This window comes from Schistocerca piceifrons, chromosome 2 (genome assembly GCF_021461385.2).
Source record: "Schistocerca piceifrons isolate TAMUIC-IGC-003096 chromosome 2, iqSchPice1.1, whole genome shotgun sequence".
NCBI lineage: Eukaryota > Metazoa > Arthropoda > Insecta > Orthoptera > Acrididae > Schistocerca > Schistocerca piceifrons.
Window position 1 is genome coordinate 142,495,407 of NC_060139.1, and position 23,754 is coordinate 142,519,160.

Sequence of the window (23,754 nt, forward strand, 5' to 3'; positions counted from 1 at the left end):
TACACAGAAAACTGTTTTGATGACGAGTCACATTTGGAACATATCGAGGACATCACACAGGAGCGTTTCGTCTTCAAATACTACAGAGCAAACTAGAGGCTTGGATAACATATGCATTCATTTGCAAGTAAATGTTTCTCTCTGTGTTTCCGTATTTTTGTCCAGCTTCCGTAATTCAACGTCCATTTCAGACTCTCCAGATGATTACTAGCGTTATTGTTTTATACCAGGGAACGACAGATTTGTGAATTAGGAGAGCTCAACATCCAGGTTATCAGTGCTAAGCGATAGATAACTTAAGCCAAAATATTTGAGTTTTTCATATTAACAGAATTTTCCGTCGGTTCTTGGTAGAACTACATTATAATAAACGAAAAGCACCAGTTTGCTTTTGTTCCACAGTATTACTTTTATTGTAAGGTGGTTTTCGGCTTACAAGGCCATCTTCAGACATTTACTGAGTATTACCACCAAAGAAGTTAAATATTAGCAGACAACATTGGAGGAGAAGTAACACATCTAGACTGATGTGGAAACATACAGTAAATAACATCTTTGCAATGAAAAAGTAAAAACTGAACTGTACATGGATAACAGTGGAGTAGACAGGAAAACCTTTAGCGCAAAATAGGAATAGCATGGCTACATAACAGTTTCTATTAATAAACAAAACTAATAAAATAAAATAAAATTACTACTAGACGAGGCTTCATCAGGAGCTATGAAACATGGAGAGTGATACACAACAAATTAAAAGAAGAGACAGTTATCAATGAAAATACGGAATATGTAAGGAACTTAAGCAATATCAATAAGATAAACAGAAATAAATAAATGCAGGAAAATGGAGGTGTTTGAGTTAACCTACAGTCTAAGAGTGTGGTGGTACTGCATTTTAACATTAACATTATAATCAAAGCAGTGGCTGTGTAACAGTTTTCATTAAATAAATGAGCAAAGCAAAATATGAACTGTATTTGATGAGACAACTACAAGGGGTGTTAAACATGGACAGTAATACAAGTACCAGTTAAAAGAAAGCCTTAACTATTGAAACTACAGTCTATGTGGAACACAAAGATAACTTCAAGAAAATAAAACAACTTAATGCATACAGGGAAATGGGAATATGTAGAAAGAGAGAGTGTGGGAAGTAATGAACAACAAAGATGGTTATATGAAGTTTAGGAGAGGGGAAGTGTTGAGCTGTGTCTGGTAATTTAGGTTGAGATCTGAACTGTGAGCAAGATGTTTGTTAATTTCCAGGGCTTCGAGAAGGTTGAGTTTATGGCCTTTGTTTTCTAAGTGAAGTACATGGGACACTGGCTGGTAGTTGTGTCCCTCGCTCAGTACATGCTCAGAAAATGCAGAATCTGAATTCTGCAAACTCCAGCTGCGTTCATGTTCAACCAGCCTCTGGCTGAGTCTGTAATGCATTTTACGATTGCCTTGAACTTTTTCGATAAACACTCAACACTGTCAGTGTCGGAACAGATATTTTCGTTTTGATCTGTTAGGTAGTCTGAAATCTGTCTTCTATTACTCTTGCTAAACAGATAAACCTTCCTCCGTTTTTTTATTTTCCTATTTACTCCCATATTCAGGGATGTTGCAACGGCCTTATGATCACTGATTTCCTGTTCTGCGCTTACAGAGTCGATATGTTCGGTTCTGTTTGTTATCAGTAGGTCCAAGATGTTATCTTCACGAGTCGGTTCTCTGTTTAATTGCTCGAGGTAATTTTCGGATAGTGAACTCCGTATAATGTGATAAATCTATGCATGTTTGAACTACAGGCAACACGAGCCATGTACATCCTTCCTAGTGGAATGACTGGAACTGATCAGCTGTCCTTTTTTTTTCCTTTATTGAGTTTCGATTCCCCCTAAAGGGGGCGGGCTGGCAGCAGCTTATTACGCCGCTCTTCAGCCTACAGAATTTGTTTTCAAAAGATGAAGATAAGAAAAAATAATAACAGTTGGCGATAAAATCGGTGACTTACAGGTAAAATGGCAGAAAATTCTGGAGCTTAAAACATAAAATACGGGGTTGATAATGCTAATAAAATACACAGGAAGCAGAAAAATAATAGACAGACAATTAAAAAACACGGCGACAATCTGGGTTCTGTTCGCAAGAGATATAAAATGAACATCCAGCGACAGCATGATTTCCGTTCGCAACACTGTGGAAAGACGCAGAACACTGAACACTCACTTAAACACTGCACTAAAAAGTTGACACAAATATGACATACCGAGAGCAGGTAGGGGAAACTGGTCAGATGACGGGAAAAAAAGGGGTGGAAGGAGAGGAAAAGTGAAGTTGGAGGGGGGAAAGGAGCCAATGGAAGAGGAGGATCCAGAAGAGGGGTGGGGGGTGCTGAGCAGACGTGCCACAGAGTGGGGAAGGCAGAGGAGGGGAGTACAAAAGGACTTGGGGGGAGGAGAAGGGAGAGGGTAGACAGGGAGAAAACACAGGATGGAAGGGGGGAAGAAGAGGGAGCCCAGGGAAAGGACAGAGGAAAGGAGGGGGGTGAGGATCAGAGTTGATAGGAGGGATAAATGGAGGGAGAGTTGGCACCATCCGGGAGTGGGAGTTGATGGAAGCCACCTTGGAAAAGGATGGAAGGGAGGAAGAGGGAGCCCAGGGAAAGGACGGAGGAAAGGAGGGGGTTGAGGATCAGCGTTGATAGGAGGGATAAATGGAGGGAGAGAGGGCACCATCCGGGAGGAGGAGTTGATGGAAGCCACCTTGGTAAAGGATATGTAGGGTGTAGAGATGGAGGGTAGGGGGGATACAACAGTGAAGACGTGGCAGGGGGCGGGTATGGGAGAATCAGCTGTCGGTCCCCCTCTGTCTAATAGGCGCTTCTGATGCATGGTTGTTTACATCTTTTGGCGGGTTGGTGACATCTCAGAGCAGTGAAAGGGACTGTGTCTGTGATACAATATCCACAGTCAACGTTTATCTTCAGGAGTTCTGGGAATCGGGGTGATGCAAAACTTTTATGATATGTTTATATGAAGGTTTGAATTTAAGACTTTTGTGCCGCTTGGAAACCGTTAGACAGGCTGGGACCGAGCCACCATATTCGCTCCTGAAAGAGTGACACTTTGGCCCGCCAGGTGTCGCGGCAGTGGATGGCGCCCCGCGTGCAGCTGGCCGTGCAGGCGGGCGCGCGCTCCTCCTCGCCGGCCGGCGACGAGCCGGTGAAGCTGCGGCTGTCGCACGTGCAGGGGGAGTTCGCGCTGCTCACGCTGGGACTCTGCCTCTCCCTGGTCGCCTTCGCGGCCGAACTGGTTGCCAACAAGTACTCCTCCACCGGCGTGCAGCGGGAGCCGTCTGCCGCAGCGGCGAAGGCACTGCACCGGCCGGAACAGCGCCAGTGGAGGGAACGCCGTACGCGGCAATCTCCACAGTACAGCCGCAGCCAAACTGTTTTGAAGCACTTCGTTATTGACTTAACATTACAATAACCAGCAATTCTATGGTAGACTCATTGGAAAGAGTCTTTGTTATTCAAGGAACGTTACACTGATTTACTTGTTTACCCTGATCTGGCTAGAACAAGCAGGCCCTCTCCTACGTGGGCCGCATAGCAATATCAACATTATAAACAGTGAGACACAAAGGAGTTAAATACATTAGCTGATGGTTGGTTTTGATATAAATCAACGAGGAAAGTTGAAGATTTGTGGCGGACTGAGAGTTTATAAAAAATGTTCAAATGTGTGTGAAATCTTATGGGACTTAACTGCTAAGGTCATCAGTCCGTAAGCTAACACACACTACTTAACCTAAATTATCCTAAAGACAAACACACACACCCATGCCCGAGGGAGGACTCGAACCTCCTCCGGGATCAGCCGCACTGTCCATAACAGAGATTCGAAACGGGGTTTCCTAGTCACTAGGCAGATAGGCTAACTGTTGTGCCATCAAGACAAAGTGGTCATCGTAACTACACGGACTACCCTGCACACCTCCCGTTAGACTCAAATTCTCATTCATATACTACTGATGTGGTGCCCCTTGTCCTTTATCATTATGGGGCCAGGAGGACTAGAGGTGTATTGGGCCGGCGGTAGTTGCCCAGCGGGTCTAGGCGCTGCAGTCAGGAAACACGCGACCGCTGCGGTCGCAGGTTCGAATCCTGCCTCGGGCATGGATTTGTGTGATGTCCTTAGGTTTGTTAGCTTTAAGTAGTTCTAAGTTGTAGGGGACTGATGACCTTAGAAGTTAAGTACCATAGTGCTCAGAGCCATTTGAACCATTGTAGTGTATGGATATGTTGAGGATTAGCACCTGACGGGAGACATGCTAGTGTATTCCATGCGCTTGTACTGACGACCGTCTGAATGGGACAGTGGCCACCGCATCTGCCTAGTAAGCAGAGGGTCCCGGTTCGAATCCCTCTATGGTAAAATGTCTCAACTTTCCCCATTGATTTAAAGCAATGTCCACTAGTAGCTATTAATTCCTTTGTGTCTTGGTTCATACTGGCTGTGGGATCATATTGCATCTGATCCTTCGGACATGTCCGAAAGAAGGACACCAAAGATCTTAGAAATAGTAATGAAGTGACAGAAATACAAATAATTATTATCTCAAAAATGATCTTACCGTGTCTTTTGACAGTTCGATTAACTGTACTAAATACGGTCTAATTGTGTTAATACTATTTCAAATACTACGAGAACAACTACTACTAGAGGATAGGGAATAAAACTACTGCCAGGAATGTAAGCGCTGCCGGTTCTTGATAGAAGTTATCAGGGAAGCGTTGGAACGTCTCTGTGTTGTAGTGTGCATGGAGCATCGGGTTTTGTCCAGATTGATGTTTGTTCTGGACTGCAAACCCTTGGCAGGTTACGAAATCTTCTTATTTACATTCCCTTATTGCTGGCCTAAATTGATTTTACATTGATATCCTAAAATCATAATCCTAACCTACTTTTAGAAACACGTCTTTAGCAACCCACGGCTTTATGCTAATTCGATAGTATTCACTTGCTTAGGTAGAGTTGCTGCAAATATGGACCCCAATATCAAAACCTTAATTTTCCATGGGGTCATAAAATTCAGTTCCTCCATTCGAAATATTTCCTGTCGCTAACATGATCAAGAGAACCACCACTCGGGGACGTAAAATATCGAGTGCTGGAGCCTCAAGGATCATTTGAATCAATTTCTTGATAAAAGTTGTGTCAAGAAGAGGCCGTCGGTCCAGGGCTGCAACCCGGTGAGGGGGCACGTATGAGAAGACCAAGGAGTTTATAGAGAGAAAATGTGGGGATAAAGGCCTGAAACAGGCCTTCCATCTCATGTTTTATCCTATTTGCATCCCTAATCTGTGTACAAGACTCTTCCACTTTATTTACTTTCTGATCCCGTTTTTACTTGTCTACTTTTGACCGGTACTGCGCACTGAGTACTAAGTGGTTAAGGGTAGCTTCTAACAACGTGGTTTACGCACCTCTCTGTACTTAACCTAATATTTCATTATTGTAGTAGCTTTTCCCTGTTAAATGCATCTTGTACTGACCAGGGGAACTCCTTTCCGCTTGAGTGAAAACAGGGGGAAGTTTGGCATGCTCTGGAAGAGACTGCCCGGAAAGTGGGACGAGCCTTCCAAGGATTATTATCCTGGCTAAGACTCTGCAGACAATGAGCGGCGGGATGAAAGACAGGTGTCGTCTATGGCAGAGCAGGAAACAACAGGAGGAAGGGGTGAGAAGTCTGCTTGTTAGTAACTACTGGGTGGAGTCCCTTGCTGTCCATTTGCCATTACCTATTTGTGTGTGGTCTCCAGACATGTTACCTAAAGCAAAATAAATAGCCACTAGTGTGTCTGCAAACTAGCGTGTTTTGCCCTTCCCGAAGGCCGCTGTGCGAAGCCCAAAATAGTTCTCAGAATTTCCGACAAAGAAGCCTTCACTTGGGAACGGGGGACACTCGTTTCCCTTTTCGTGATACACGTATCTCATTGGCGGATACATTTTTAACATTATGATAGGAGCTTAGGGAATGGACTTCCAGATCCCTGATTGGAAGAGCACTTAGGCCCTTTGTGGTATTGGCTCAAAAGATTGTGCGGGATGCCTTTCCGACGTCTGAAAGAAGGCTACCAAGAACTGGCAGAGGAATTCGGTAGCCGGTACTGAGATTCGTGTGGATATTCTGTTTCGAACTTCTGCTTGGTGATGCTACTCTCGACTCAGTGCTTGTACGTGTTTTCCTTGGCGCCAGCCGTCCGTGGTTCGGCGCACCAATGCCGTCGGCAACCATCTCAGTGGCAATCAGTGTAAGATCGCACTTGGAAAGCACACCTCGTCTTCGGAAATCGCGATATAGTGGGGGAAGAGGCATTCATTCCTGGTTTCCATTTTTCACGCTTTCTAGCTTGATCTATGCGCTTCACGCCCTGGTATGCAAGTTTTTCGGCAGTCTACTTCTTGCTTCAGAGAGGATTTTTCTCATGAACACCTATCTTTGTTCGGCTATCGAGTTCACTCATTGGAGCTCATTCTTCCTTTATTCATTGATCTGTTATATGCTTACTTCGAATTCGTATCTTTTTGTGTAATTTTTAAAGCTTTGCAATCACGATAGAAACTATAATCTGTGTCCTTCATGTGTCTGGGCACCATCTCAGCCGTAATTGTCCAGCAACATGCTGGTGGCGACGATAACAACCATTCATTTTCTTATCATTGATCTATTTTAGTTCTTTAAATTCATTCTCACATTGTTTTGTAACTTCGAAGTTTATGTATCATGAGCAATTTTGGCACAAAAAGTTTGAATAAATATTATTTCATCAGATCGAAATCTATCTTTCAGCAACCATTAAAGTAAACTGCTCAACTGAAATGCTCCAGTCCCTCCAACCATAAACAATAGGCGAGGCCGCTGACAATTTCAGGAACTTATCAAACAACGTTTTCCGATGTGCGCGGCAGTTGATTTTTCAAGTAGGCTATTGGGTTCATGGTGGTAATCTACCAGTTTATATGATATGGGGTGACGGATTCAGCATCAGTCTAATCTACAAACCGACGGAGCACCTTATCAACAAGAGGCCGAGTTCGCAGCACAGCAAAAACTAATAACAGATAAAAATAAAATGTTTTTTAACACGAAAAAAGTCAAGCCAATATGTTTAAGTAAACGCAATCAACAATACAACACGAATCAGCTAAATTTTTCAAGTACAATTTCATATTGTTTTGTCCTGTTCACTTAAATTTTCTGAAAGGTTTTTATCACTTTTTTTCGAGAGCGCCCATATTTGCACCATATTTCTTATTGCTAGTTTACAACCTTCATGTACACATTAATTTTCGAATAGAAATAGTTAATATTGATTATTATTTTATTCTTTATCATATACGAAAGTCGTTATAATTGTTAATGAAGGACAAATATATAATATTTTTCCAAAAATATAGTCTGTAACAAAAGATGGTGCTCATATTTACACCTTTAATTCACATTTACTTTTACTACTTCTGCTATTAACAATAATAATAATAGCAAGAATAACAATAACAGTGATAGCAACTGCAATATGTACTCAAGGGTGTTAAAAATAATATTTTTGTATATCTTTAAATGAGAAACGCCTCGCTGGAACGACAGGAAATGTTCAACGGGTGCGTTGCACAGGTCACAACAATATTCAAGAAACGCATTACTAGAACGAACCGTGGCAAATAAACCGCATTGTTGTACCCAACTATTCATTTTATCTCAAGGAATTATCCACACATAATTTTTTAATTGACGTGTCTGCCTCTACATCAACCCAGATTATCTTGGCTTAATATTACACTGTTATTCCCCATGAGTCTAGTCTAAGAGACTTTGTATGCAGGTTAGTCGGCTTTCCTAGTTTCTGTGGTTTCTCCTGTGACCGTAAGGCCCTATCAGAAGTAAAACCAACATGAACAGAGTCCCATCTGGCTCCACTACGAACTGTTGTAGATCGACTTTGGCACGAAATTTGATGAGGGAATGAAGCCGAAGTATGATGTCATAGCTTAAACGCCCACTAGGGAGGCCTTACATGAAAGCTCATTAGCTTCTCTGTCTCTGTCTCTTCTCTGAAAGCCAAGGCTGCTTAACTGAGAGTGTGAACACTAGCCCCAACTACACCAGTTAATTTACAATGAGATGTAGTGAAAACGTTGTGCTGAGCACCATCGACCTACACGCCTGGTCCAGCCTGACAAATTAGCAGTGATGCTCCACTACCTGAACATGGGGCATCATACTTGATAAGGATCAGACTGTGATCTCCTGCGTCATCATTCTCGTATGGTACTTTTTTTTATTTATTGAGTTTCCATTCCCCCCGAAGGGGGCGCGTGGGAGCAGCTTATTATGCTGCTCTTCAGCCTACAGAAGTTGTTTTAAAAAGATGAAGATAATAAATAATAAAATCAGGCGATAAAGTCGGAGACTTAAATGGTAACATGGTGGAAAATCGAGGAACTTAAAACATAGAATAAGGGGTTGATGATGCTAATAAAATACATATGAAGCAGACAGGTAAAATAATACACAGACAGTGAAGAAACATCGCGACTGTCTGGTTTCTCCTCGCAAGAGATATAAAATTCACACCCAGCGACAGCATGATTTCTGTTCATAACACTTTCGAAAGACGAACAACACTGAACATTCACTTGAACACTGCACTAAAATGTTGGCACAAATATGACATACCACAGCCGAGGGCAGACAGCAGGAAGCAGGACAGATGACGGGAAAGAAAAGGGGGGAGGGGAAGAAGAGGAAAAACGAAGCGGAGGGAGGGAACAAAGGAGCCAATGGAGGACGAGGACCTATGAGAGTGGGGGGTGGGGTGCTGGGCAGATGCGACAGGGGAAAGGCAGGACAGAAATACAAAAGGCCTTGGGGGGGGGGGGAGGGAGGCAGGGAGTGGTTAGGCGGGGAGAAAACAGGATGGAAGGGGGGAGGAAAGAGGGAGGCCAGGGAAAGGACAGAGGAAAGGAGGGGGTGAAGATCAGAGTTGATAGGGGGGATAAATGGAGGGAGAGAGGGAATCATCCGGGAGGGGGAGTTGACAGAGGCCACGTTGGGAAAGGAGATGAAGGGTGTAGAGATGGAGGGTAAGGGGGACACAACAGTGAAGGTGTGGCAGAGGGCAGGGATGGGAGAGGAGAGGAGCAACCATGGGGTGTGGGAGATGAAAGTGGCAGGAGGTGTAGAGTATGTGGATATGTTCAAGGAATAGTAGCAGATGGGGGAACGGAATGAGGTCATAGAGGATCCACATGGGGGATGGGAGGCATATACGGAAGGCGAGGCAGAGTGCATGGCACTTGAGGATCTGGAGGGACTTATAGAATTTGGGGTGCAGGGGGGGGGGGCGGATATGCAGGTGGGACATGCATAACAGTGGATCGTATGGTATTCCAAGGCAGCCGTATATATATCTGTACGACAGACACTCTTAGTATCAGACATGCATGATTTGAGCCTAGCGCTACCTGGTATGTAGCAATGGCTGCTATTAAATTAAAACAGGGAAAACAAAAATCTTCGATTTAAGACCTGACACAGTGAGTCACAGAGGGTTAATTCAGCTATAAACTGCAGCAGCGTCTGGCAGCTCATTCCACAGCACATTCACAGAAGGCCTCTCTAAGTTCCCAGCAGGAGGTGCTGGGCACTATGATGGCTACCTTCGTCCAACTTTGAACATCTCCCCATAGTTGTATACTAGCTGCTCCTCATCCCTAAAACTTCCAACTCTCCAAGTCAGTAAAAGCAACAGCGTCTTCGGCCAGAGATTTCAACAACAAACACCGATGGAATATTAAGGGGCTTGCACAGTGATATCTGACAGTAACCCCAAGAATTGTATTTATTAACGAAACACGTTTCTGAATTAAGTGCAAAGTGTAAGGTACTCCTATGGTACTTGATCGTGGTATTCTCTTGCACATGGGTAGTCACTTTGAAAATTTGGATCTCTTAATGAACGGTTTTAGGAAGTTTTAACTAGGTAGTGTCTTAGATCTCATAACCTTATGGCTTGCCCACCACTTCATTCATGTACAGCTGGATGTGTGGGTTATGTTGTAATGTATTGATCTGTGAGTCGGAATTTCCATATTCAACCCATGGAAGAAAAAGTTCACTTATTTCAAATTGTAATAAAAGGTAACTGCACCTTTCATACCATTCGTATACTGTTTATAAAGTCTGCTATCCTACTAATATGTGTACTCGCTCTCCTCCAAAAGCTGTGGTTTATGTTTGTCTCAAAGAAGTTTCGGTATTTTCTGTAAGGACATATATTTTGTGTAGAACATACTGTACTGAAGCAAACTAATTGTGAACTTCATTTTCCTGAACTAATCTTCTTATTGTGAAGATAATGCTACCGATCATTTGAGACTGTATTAATATGGTATTCAACTTTTACGTGTTGATTCCTTACGAAATTTCAGGAGTGATGGGTAAGATGTATCAGTTTGAGGTGAGAGACCCTCATCTAGAAATAACCGACTATAAGCGAGAAACGCTGTCATTTCTCTAACAGGGGAATACATAAATGGTTACAGTTGTTGTTAACTTTTAGAGATGGTAGTACGGACGAAACTAGAAAAATAGTCCAGTAAACATGCGCTCCAAAACACATATCTTAAGAGCTATGAACACTTGTTCATCTTCGATACCGTGAAACACATTAACAGGTGCCCATTGCTCTTACAATGTTCATTTTGTGGTTTATATTCACTACACAACTTTTCTTGCGTTGGTTGGCACTACCTCTTCCAAAATATGGAAACCAAAGAGCTCTCAGTAGAAGAGATAAGGTTCATAGCTTTTAAGGTACCAGTACAGTTAATCCACAGTCAGAGATATGAGAACGATTTTCGCTTATAACTTTCGGCTTGGACGTTTCTGAGCCAGGGTCCCTTGCCTCAAATTGATACATTTACTCTTCTGCACCATCCCTGAAAATCTGTAAGAGCATCACAGAATCACCCTGTGTATGGGTCTGTATGGTTTTCACTGGCCTCCTTTTTTATCTTTTGCGTGGGTTTTGTATGCTTTTGGTGGAAATAGATGAGTAAAGCGGCAGCAAGTGAAAATGCATCAGTTCAAAAAACATTTCAGTACATGCTGCATCAATTAGATCCACAGCGGACTGATAGTGGGAATTTAGGTATGGAGGTAGAAAGGCTAAGGGAAGAATGAAGAGAAGTCAGGTCGGTTGCTCATCGAACGCATTTGGTGCGAAACACGCAAGGCAGAAAATAGATTAGAGCCGAGCCAGTTGCAGGAAAGTGTGTATGTTATAGTTTTCAAAACACAATAAAGCTGTCGCACATTTTGAGGCCAGCCAGGCAGAATTGAAAATAATTGACACAGCAGCACCTAGACGGAAGAAGGTGGATGCTGTGTCGCACCAGCGACTGCGGAAGTGATCATTACGCAGCAAGGCATAGCAAAGCGCAAGCAAGTATAGCTCATGAGTGTATAAACACCTAGCCACTGACGTACTGAAATATTCTTCTGTTAGTATCGGAAGACTACACCCATGGGCCTGTGATACTAGTGGCACCATCCGGAATGCTGGAGAAGGCCACAGTTCTACTTCATGTCATGGCAACCTGCACTGAGACAGGAGATGCAGAGTCGTGCCGCCACGGGACACGCCAAGACGTGGGCAGAGTATGCCAGCGACAGCGCTCCTGCAGTGGGTCACAGCCAGCACAGCGCGGGAGACATCAGTCTTGTCTCAGCCATCACTACTGTACCCGCTGAGCCCAGATGATGTTGCTGACAAAAGCAGTGGTGCTCTAACTCAGCTCAGCCAAGCCGCAGTCTGGCAGGATTGTACGATGCCACGCATACACACGAGGGAAGCAACTGGATTGCCTCAGCTACACTGCCGCTGTTTGAATTATATCCTGGTGTAGACCCGCAATACATGAATTTGAATGTACAAATCAAGACTCCATTCCTATTTCAGTTCCTAACATTAACCCACCTGTCCTATTGACTCCATTCTTGGGGAAAACTATGGAGGATTTGTTTATAATTCACAAACAGCTGCAAAATTAGGGAATTGGAACGACGAGAGGTTACGTACAACTCAGCTGAAGTTGGCAAGTGATGCTAGAGAGTGTGTGATGCGTCACGAAAAGGCGTTAAACATTCAGTCCTTCCAAGATATGCAGAGCGGAATAAGAGAGTGTTATAGATGTAAAAACACAACATCATACTCCCAGGAACGACTTATTGGGATAGCTCGGAGCCAGGCACAGACTTTGGGGAGTGTTTCGGGTTTCATTAGGAAGTTAAACATTAAAATGTATGAGTCGGCAGGTGACGCTACATGCATTTACGTAGGGACTGCCTGTTCATGTGTTACATAAAGTGTGCGTGGATTTTCTAAAACCTTTAACTGAGGCTGTAGCAGCTACAGCAGCCTTGTCCGAGATGGATACAGTGGCAAAGCCTACACAGAGGAAAGTAGTTTATAGTGCTGAGACTGTGTATGGTAGATGTGGCGAACTGGGCGAAAGTAGTTTATATTGCTGAGACTGTGTGTGGTAGATGTGACGAACTGGGCTACGTTCAACAATGTTATAGCAATCAGCAGGGCTCTAAGTATAAATGGGTTGGACCCTGAACAAAATTTCAAAGGGATACACAGACATGTGCTTATGGGTTGAAAGGTGCATCTCTCACCCCAATGATAATCGAAATTTTCACTCTGCAGTGGAGTATGCGCTGATATGAAACTTCCTGCCGTATTAAAATGTGTGCCAGACCGAGACTCGAACTCGGGACCGCTTCCTTTCGCAGGTAAATGCTCTACCAAATGAGCTACCCAGGCACGAGTGAGGACATCTACTCACAGTTCCACTTGCGCCAGTACTCGACTATAGCCTCTCAAACTTCACAGCGGTCTCCTACGAAGCTTGCAAGACTAGCACTCCTGGAAGAAAGTTTGTAGAGCACTTGCCCGTGAAAGGCAAAGGTCCTGAGTTCGAGTCTCTGTCCGACACGAAACTCCAATCTGCCATGAAGTTTCATATCAGCACACACTCCGCTCCATAGTGAAAATTTCATTCTGGAAACATGCCCCAGGCTGTGTCTCCGCAGTAGCGTTTCTTCCATGAGTGCTAGTCTTGAAAGTCTGGAAGGGAGGAGACGGAAGTACAGCTGTAAGAACGGATCGCTAGTCGTGCTTGGGTAGCTCAGTTCGTAGAGCAGTTGCCTGCGAAAGGCAAAGTTCCCGATTTCGACTCCCAGTCAAAGATTCAGTTTTAATTTCCCAGGAATCTCAGTGCAGGCACTGTTAAACGTTCACTGTGAATTTTAGTACAAGGCACCCCTATGCGTAATCGGCGGAAGAACATTGCTTAACAGACTATGTAGGAGGTAGAGTTTGCAAATTTTTGATAGATATAGGACCGCTGGTATAAGCATCCGGTGAGGATGTACTTGGGGATGAGGAATTTGAATCCGTCTCCTAGTTTGTCAGTGTAGAGGCGCGTTTAATTATTTGAACGTCTATTGATTTTTTATATATGTCTTTCTGCCAAGAGTTCATATAGGAAGTTTAATGACTAGATTAATTAAAACTTCCGGGCTGAATTGCCGTGGTACATATTTAAAACTGCTTCTCCTTCCTGACGTTTCGTTGCCTACTGCGGGCAACATCTTCTGAGGGAGTCGGCGACTGGCTGTAAGGCGCTGGAGGTTCCGCTTATATAGAGCGCTTAGATGGCGCACGGCTCAACACGTGCGTTCGACTTTAAAATTATCTCTGGCTAGTGCCATCTCTCTCGATTATAAGTAATCGATATTCACTACGTTGGTACAGAGTAGACCGCCATATCTTGTCTAGTTTTAATCCTTCTTTTTTTATTAAAATTATTTTGGTGCTTGCAGATCTCTATAGCTTCTCCATACATGCGGGTTTAGATTGGGACAAATTGACAAATCAGCTGTAGCGGAACACGTTTTCAAAGACGGTGATCACGAAATAAAATTTAGTGAGACAAACGGGATAGCTAGGGCTTCACATTATTATACCCGCATGTGTAGAGAAGCTGTAGAGATCTACAAACACGAAAATAATTTTAATAAAAAAGAAGAAGGATTAAAACTAGAAAAGGTATGGCGGTCGACTCTGTACCAACGAAGTGACTATCGATTACCTACAATCGAGAGAGATGGCACTAGCCAGAGATAATTTTAAAGTCGAAAGCACGTGATGAGTGGTGCACCATCTAAGCGCTCTATATAAGCGGGACCTCCAGCGCCTAGCAGCCAGTCGCCGACTCACCTCAGAAGATGTTGCCCGCAGTAGGCAACGAAACGTCAGGAAGAAGAAGTTTTATATACGGACCACGGCAATTCAGCCCGGAAGTTTTAATTAATGAAGACGCCGGCCATGAAAGCCTACATGTTATGGTTTAATGACTAGTTTCGACCGTAAAGGGCTACCTTCAAATCTGAAGGGACTACATGCGAAAGATTACAAGACAGGGATTTGCATTCAACGTTAATGGTAGTTTAAGAAAATAAAAAATTATTAAACTGTACTTATAGCAGTTTCTAAGGTAAGAGGACACTTTGTCAGTTGGCTGTTAGCAACGTAAGAGAACGTCACCTGTTAAAAAGATACGTCAACTGTCAAACAAATGACGTTAAGACTGACATGGAAGTATCGTAATGTAGGTCTATATATGCCATGAATGACAGGAATTAGAGCAAAAGTTAAACGAGAACACTGCTTTAAGAGCATACGACGTTCTCATACTTGTGATATGACTAAATAGTAAGTATAGACAAACATAGTTGCCCTGCACACAAAGTGACATCTATACAATAGTCATGTCGTCTGGAGACAGCGACAGCCAGAGTTTTCATGAGGTTGTCGTACGCCAACTAACCTATGATAAGTGCACAGGCTCATGGGTGAAGAAACCATTAGGAGGTCGCTGCACACAATTTCAAGTATAACAGTATGGAATATAAAGTTAAGTATAAAATGAAAACAGAAAACAGTCAAAGCTACAGTTGTCGTAAAGAAATTAGTGAAGTAAACTAGACAAGCGCCGTAAATAAAAATATGGAAATACACAGAAGTCGTTGCTAATATCATAAAAACTGTCTATTCAGATAGAAGGACTAATGATACAGTAACTTGTACAGATCTGTACACAAAATGTTCTACATAGGAACAGATAACAGAAATCGCATTATTGACGATTGGTTTAACTATAGGCAATATATAAAGACAACCAGTGTATGTGATCATGTGATCGGTACAAGGAGGAAATGTCAGTGTGTATGGTAATCAGGTCACTCATATAAACACGAGAACAGAAGTGCATGAATGAATCTGCCATGACGCAGGTAACAGCTCAAATCTAAAATAACAAAGATGGGAACTAAGTGTCCATACAAGAGTGTGAAGAGATTACAAGAGATTGTGGTTTACAAGTTATTGTAGCAGCCAAACCTATGAAAATGTACGTATGTTAGTCAACCTTACTGTGTGCTGGAGGATACGTAAAGATTATCTGGACGTATACATCACCTCCAGTTTATAATTACACCATATAACACTGCCGTATTTCAAGGTTATATGTTATCGAAGCCTAGGTTGATGTATAAACCCAATCACAATGTAATATGCAAGTCACAAACATTGTGAACAGTATAGTAACAGTCATTGTAACCAGTAAATATTGATTATTGCCTCATAGAATCAATCACAGATGCAAATTAATGCAGATCAATGGTGTAATCATCTGGCGCCCGAAGTCTACATCAATCGATATCGATTCTATGTTAGTACATACATCTGCTCATTGTATGTTATACAAATCTCCAAAATAGTCAATAACAGTGTCTAATCTAGTAACAATCAATACGAAACAATAATGAATTACTTTAGTATTCAAAATGGTCGTAAACGCATATAAAAACGGATAACGGCGTCTGTATATATGTCAAGATACCATGGCAGTCAAAATAAACAGTGTACGTGTAATACTACCTACAAAATCACTCACTACAGGCATATTGCAGTTGGCGGCATTCGTTAAGTGTGCATTGCAAAGTGGAGTGATTGAGTTACATGAATGGTTTTACAAATGAACGTTATGCCAACTCTTGTCTAAGTTGTCAATGGCGTATATTGAAATAGTACAAAAACAGTCATTAACACTCAAATGAACAATAACAAAATGCAATATTGCTCCAAACCTCGATGTATCTATGACGCAACCACACGATGGTTCATAATTATGTAACACGCTGCCGATATCTAAGGTAGTATATACATCCAAACATTGTATGCTAGACGTGGCGCAAAGGTAGTTAATATCGAAAGCAATACAATAACAGTCTATATATACAGCAGGGAATTGCCGACATCTTCACGAATGGTTAATGATGTACACGAATCATCTGCCCAGTATAAGACTTCCCACACTGGTGTGGTAGATTATGTAAGTCATTTTTTGTGAGGCCGAGATCGTCTGCGATCAAATGTATCGAGTTCGTCAATTTTGCCGATGGGTGAAAAACGCATCTACCGTCGTACTTCTGGTGTATCCTTTAGATTCTTGAAGACTTGTGGCCATAATACGGCATTAAGACAGTGAGTTACGTTTTAAAACTGGTAGCCATATGTTTAAAGTAAATTACCTGCTTTTCTTTCTGAAATGCACGTTTTGTTATGCGAAAGCACACTTCATTTAAAATACAACATACATTTTATAAAGAATATCGATCATCCGTACTTCAGCTGTTAAAATCCTAATAAATTAAATAAAAATGTTGATACAAGAAAGAGGCATCGCATCATCCAACAAGGAAGTCTTGAGTCACTGCACAGAGTAAGCATCTTACGTTTTTGAATTTTTAGTGATGTTGAAAGCTATTCTGTAGGTGAAACTCCTTGTGAGATTAAAACTGTGAGCCAGACCAGCACTCTAAAGGGTGACCTTTACATTTCGCGGGAAAGTGCTCCGCCAGTTGCGATAGCCAAGCACGATTTACGACCTGCCTCCACAGCTTCGCTTCCGCCGGCATCTCTCCTGCTTTCCAAACTTCACACGAGTGCTCCAGCATATCATGCTGGATTGTACTCATGGAAGAAAGGCTCTTAGGGAGAAATGGCTTAGGAACAGTCTATGAAGTTGTTTTTCTAATGAATTAGAAACTTCCTGACAGATTGAAATCGTACCAGACATGGATTCGAGACAGGGACTTTTGCATTTCGCAGTAAATGCTCCACCAACTGAACTATTCTAGCGTGACTCAACACTTGTTCCCGCATCTTCAATCACGGCTGTTCATTCTGGGGAAAAGATTAAAATCTGTACATACAGCATGTCCGTAAGAAGATTTGCTTTTGTGAAGGAATTCTCGGAAAATCATATGGCTTAAGGTATACGGCATAGAGAACTTTCATGAAAAAAGCTTAATAACACAAATAAACAAATACACCACTGTATGCAAAATGGAGCACAGTTAATCTGCCGATAATGTGCTCATACACTCGAAACATACTCGTTAGATGTGTTTCATAATACAGGGTGGTTCAAAAAGAATACCACAACTTTAGGAATTTAAAACTCTGCAACGACAAAAGGTAGAGCTAAGCACTATCTGTCGGCGAATTAAGGGAGCTATAAAGTTTCATTTAGTTGTACATTTGTTCGCTTGAGGCGCTGTTGACTAGGCGTCAGCGTCAGTTGATGCTAAGATGGCGACCGCTCAACAGAGAGCTTTTTGTGTTATTGAGTACGGCAGAAGTGAATCGACGACAGTTGTTCAGCGTGCATTTCGAACGAAGTATGGTGTTAAACCTCCTGATAGGTGGTGTATTAAACGTTGGTATAAACAGTTTACAGAGAATGGGTGTTTGTGCAAAGGGAAAAGTTCTGGACCTCATCACTGGCCTCAAAGAAGCCCTGATCTTACCCCCTGCGAATTTTTCTTATGAGGATATGGTGTTTCGGCCACCTCTCCCAGCCACAATTGATGATTTGAAACGAGAAATAACAGCAGCTATCCAAACTGTTACGCCTGATATGCTACAGAGAGTGTGGAACGAGTTGGAGTATCGGGTTGATATTGCTCGAGTGTCTGGAGGGGGCCATATTGAACATCTCTGAACTTGTTTTTGAGTGAAAAATACCTTTTTAAATACTCTTTGTAATGATGTATAACAGAAGGTTATATTATGTTTCTTTCATTAAATACACATTTTTAAAGTTGTGGTATTCTTTTTGAATCACCCTGTATTTCATCGGTATGTATTGTCGTTTCTGCCCCGTGCTAGTCAACTGTTACAGCAGCAGACCTCCAGGAAGGAGCAGTGCATCTGATTGATCATTCCAATCACATAAGTGTATCAGCATTGTTCCTACCATTCCTCGTGCATGCATAAATGTGAATGTAGGATAATGTGAATGAATGTATCTTTATTCCTACATCCACCTCCTGTGTGTGAAAGTACCTTATAATCTGAGGCTCTTTTCAGTGTCCGAAGGGAAGCATGTTCTGCTAAGAAATGTTTGCCAATCTTAGAACATTAGTGTGTGGCCAGAGATTTCGCCTGTACAATTCCTTGGGTTGTAGTAGCGAATGGGTGTTTCTTCTATGCTGATCAGGGCGAGCTTAGCCTCTTTGAAGCAATCTTACCGCACCAAGGCCGTGAAAAACCAGCGAACGAAAATGGTTTGAAACACCTTCCGCAGGTTGGGGACTAGGTAAGACAGACGTGGATCCGCTCTACTCTATGTATAGTATCATGAAGGCATTAGAATTTTTGCTTTAGTGCATTATTATCTTACCTAATCATTTTCCCTTCAGTGTTTCAATATTAGTCAAGCTGTCAGTGTTTAGATGCGTATAAATCAGGCTGTTCCAACCGAGCTCCAGGGAGCCGGAGCGCTCCGGAGCGCTCACTGCGGCAGCTCGGAGCCCGCGTGGAGGGGGAAAGCGAACTCACTGCCCCCTGGCTGGATGCAGCCGCAACTGACGCAACAATCCGTGTTCAGTGACAGCTATAACTAGCCGCAGGACCCCTGTACCTCTATTGGAGGATACCTTTCTATTCATTGAGAGGAATGGTGGTCCGCAGTGTCTTTTATGTCATAAAGTATTTAATTCTGCGAAGAGGTACAACATACAACGACATTATACACGTCTTCACGCAGCGCACTACGATCAGGTAGAAGGCGTTGCACGCAGAGAACTGGTAGCCAGCCTTAAGAACGACATACCAGGAGACCTAAGTTCAAAAACGGGTTCGTAATACAGAGGGTATCAAAACATGCATCATAGTTCGTGTTCTGTAATGCGTTTATAATTTTCAGGTGAATGAGAGCGGAGAAAACACTACTGAATTTGCAATTCGAGCAAGCTACAGGGTCGCTCACATCATTGCGACGAGTGGCAAGCCGTTTTCGGTGGGACCACTCGTAAAATCGTGCATGGTAGCAGTTGCAGAATGTTTGTATACGAGGGAGGTGCAGGGTGCAGGCCGCTGTGGGCGTGCGGTTCTAGGCGCTTCAGTCTGGTACCGCGTGACCGCTACGGTCGCAGGTTCGAATCCTGCTTCGGGGATGGATGTGTGTGATGTCCTTAGGTTAGTTAGGTTTAAGTAGTTCTAAGTTCTAGGGGACTGATGACCACAGATGTGAAGTCCCATAGTGCTTAGAGCCATTGGAGGGGCAGGCAATTGAAGGGGTTTGCCTGTCGAAGCAGACAATGTCTCATCGAATCCTGGACATGGCAGCGGATTTAGAGACACAGTTCAGGAAAAAGGCAGAGAGCTTTGTTGCATTTTCGCTAGCGCTTGACAGAGGCGCCGACACATCGGACTGTGCTCAGCTTGCAGTCTTTGTGCGTGGTGTCGACATGGAGCTGCAAGTAACCGCAAAACTCTTGGATGTGGTACCACTCGATTGCACCGCAACAGGACGTGACATTTTTGAAGCTGTTTCTGAATCAGTGGGCAATATGAATTTGCCCTGCGATAAGCTCCATTCTGTAGCGACGGACGGTGCACCACAAATGATCGGGCGTCACCAAGGTTTTGCTTCTCGTTTGAAAAATAAACTCACGGACGAATTCGGGAAAGACATTTTGACTCTTCATTGTTTTATTCACCAAGAGGCAATGTGTGGTGAAATAGTAGAGCTAGGTGGCGTAATGAAAGATGTCGTGAAGTGTGTGAATTTTGTGCGGCGTCACGGTATGAATCATCCCCAATTCAAAGGATTCCTGAAAGATATGGAAGCTGAGTATGGGGATATACCTTACCACAGTACAGTTCGTTGGATGAGTCGGGGAAAAGTTATTGATGTTTTCTTTGCCACTGGTGAAGAAATATCCCTTTTTCTCGAAATGAAAGCGGAAGAAATGCGTTTTCTGAAAGATATAAAATGGATATCAGACCTGGCGTTCCTAGCTATGTATCTGAATAATTTAAATCTGTCATTGCAGGGCAAAGGGCAGCTAATTGTTGACATGCACAACCAGATCAAAGCGTTCATGGAAAAGTTACGTTTATTTGTGAGGCAGATGAGTAATGGACACTTGTTCTTCAATTGTCTTGCTTCTTTAAAACTACCTGAAGGTACTACTTTCGGCGATTACCAAGCAAAGTTAAAGCAGCTCATCACGTCGTTTGAAACACGATTCTGAGACCTCACTAGTTTGGAAACGGAACTTAAGGTGTTCAGCACTCCTTTTTCAGTTTCCCCCGATGACTTGTTATCGTCACTTCAATTTGAGATTATTGATTTGCAAAATTCAACTTTGTTGAAAGACAAGTACTACAACACGTTGGATTTGTCACGATAGTATCGTACTTTACAGGAAAAAACATTTCCGAAGCTTCACAACAATGCCACTCAGATGATGTGCATCTTTGGATCTACGTATTGTTGTGAGCAGCTTGTCTCAGCAATGAAAAGAGTAAAAAGTAAGGAACGATCGTTTCTTCAGGATGCAACAATGAAGGCCATCCTCCGCGTTAACGCTACGAACACTTTGACGCCTGATATTTCCGATCTTGTAATGAAAAGAAAATGTCAAGCTACAGAGGCCCAATAAATTTAGTATGCAATTTCTTGTAAAAGAGTTCTTTCTTGTTTATTTCCTGAACTTCGTATTTCCTGGTGTACCATGTCACCACGTCTTAGCAGCTAAGAGTATGAGGTTGTCGATCTTGTAACACGCAGCTGACACGTCTAAACGCTTGCCTTGCCGCCTGCCTCAGCCAGCCGTGCCACGTGCCGGCGTTTCGGCCCACTTTAATGGTCACAGCGAGCGACACGGCTCCCTGGAGTATGGAGCGCTCCGCGGCTCACAACGGTGCCGACGAGCTGGAACAGCCTGGTATAAATCATGCGTTTAGGAGATCTTTTGGTATCTGTCGCGAAATTATTTCATGTGTTGCTCCGCTGTCCACGTGTAGTGATCGTAAAAAGGAATTTCATGCTCGTTAGTGTTTATTCTAGTGCATCCACTTCTGCTTTTCAGGATTAACGTATGTGAGCTAATGTAATTCACGTGAGTTCGTAATTCACATTCCCTTTCTGGCTGTCGAGTATTTGTGTCTTTGTGCCTTTGTGCGACGGCATGCTAATGTTTTCAGCAGTGCGGACTACACTGAGCTTGGTAGAGAATTAAGTTATCCACGTTTTACGTACAGTACGACCTACAATGTACTTCGATATTTTAGGCAGTCTTCCTGTGATAGTGCTTTGATGACCGACAGCGTGTCTTTCAGTCAATCCGCCGGCATCCGTAGTATCGATGGTGAGACAGAATGCTCTCTCGTATTTAGAAGTCAATCGTGTGAAATCGTTGGAGATATCTAAATTCGCAATTTGTTTCGGGAACTTAGGTCATTCCATATGTTGGCGTGATAGTTTCTCTATATCCCCGTTTTATAGTATTTCATTCTGTCGAACTATAATAAAGTAATGGTTTCTAAGGAATTCACTGAATACATGTGTGAGTGGATTTTCTCAACGCTGCATCCCAGCAATGCTCTCGCTACTCGTCATGTTTATGTGTGTAAATGTATAATCCCTACTCAGAGTTGACGTTATGTTATTTTTCAACAACAGCAAGATCCAGTTTTGTTCGTGTTAATATGTATGTGACAGTGTCTTGAAAGGAGGGTATAAGATGAACATCAACAAAAGCAAAACGAGGATAATGGAATGTAGTCGAATTAAGTCGGGTGATGCTGAGGGAATTAGATTAGGAAATGAGACACTTCAAGTAGTAAAGGATTTTGCTATTTGGGGAGCAAAATAACTGATGATGGTCGAAGTAGAGAGGATATAAAATGTAGGCTGGCAATATCAAGGAAAGTGTTTCTGAAGAAGAGAAATTTGTTAACATCGAGTTTTGATTTAAGTGTCAGGAAGGCGTTTCTGAAAGTATTTGTATGGAGTATAACCATGTATGGAAGTGAAACATGGACGATAAATAGTTTGGACAAGAAGAGAATAGAAGCTTTCGAAATGTGGTGCTACAGAAGAATGCTGAAGATTAGATGGGTAGATCACATAGCTAATGAGGAGATATTGAATAGAATTGGGGAGAAGAGGTGTTTGTGGCACAACTTGACTAGAAGAAGGGATCGGTTGGTAGAACATGTTCTGAGGCATCAAGGGATCAGCAAATTAGTGTTGGAGGGCACCGTGGAGCGTAAAAATCGTAGAGGGAGACCAAGAGATGAATACACTAAGCAGATTCAGAAGGATGTAGGCTGCAGTAGGTACTGGGAGATGAAGAAGCTTGCAGAGGATAGAGTAGCATGGAGAGCTGCATCAAACCAGTATCAGGACTGAAGACCACAACAACAACAACTGTATGTTTATTGGGCAGTGAACATTGTCGGCTTAATGATAAATAAACGCCAAGTGGCAGTTCACTATTATCTTTGAATGCTCTGTCAAGATTCCCTAAACAAGTCATTACACTGGTTAAATAATAATTGAAAACTATGTCTTCAAGTTTATTTAAATGGATTTGTCTGGTTCAGTGAAGTCAGTACACACATACCAATCATCTACTATGTTTATCTTTCGGGTGCTATCTATGGTAGCTATGAGGAATTAAAGGCAAAGTCTTTTAATTAGATCCTTGTCCTCAATAGCTCATTCGAGAAGCCCTTCTTTTCATGGTTAGTAATCAGTCTGCCCCCTGCTTTTGATGAAAGTGGTTTAGGTGAAATTAAAATCAAGACACGCCCACTGAGCGGCCCCCCCCCCCCTTTCTTACTCATGGAAGTGTGTTCTGCCTCGTGACCCATTCTTTTACAAACAGCCTACTCATAAACGTCAGAGGTTACCAGGATTACCATCCCTATTAATCCTCACCGGAATATATATCTTATACACTTCCAGACCTATTAGGTTCCATACTTTATTCTGGGGAATATACTCCCACAATTAAATGAAAAATACTTCACAGCCCCCTGTTCTTACCAATATTCTTGGCTGCAACGTAAGTACTGTAACTAGAAATCCCCTTTCATGTATTCTTACTTGGGACTTGGCCTGCCACCACTATCAGTTAACCATGATTCTGCCTAAGGTCAAAACTCGAGTAACCCCAACTGTACCTAGAGAAAGAAAAATAAACAAAAACACTTACAGCATGGCAACACGAGGAGCCTCAAATGGCGTGCCGCCATATTTT

The 23,754-nt window shown here is 42.7% G+C and overlaps 1 protein-coding gene across 1 annotated transcript in view; it reads left to right on the forward strand.

The window, feature by feature from the left end:
- The window catches only part of LOC124775199 (glutamate receptor ionotropic, kainate glr-3-like), a 194,334-nt gene that overhangs the window by 155,972 nt on the left and 14,608 nt on the right, over positions 1 to 23,754 (forward strand). The window contains exon 7 of the mRNA XM_047250038.1: positions 3,129 to 3,402. Within this exon, the coding sequence (XP_047105994.1) occupies positions 3,129 to 3,402 (274 nt within the window). The remainder of the gene's footprint in view (positions 1 to 3,128; positions 3,403 to 23,754) is intronic.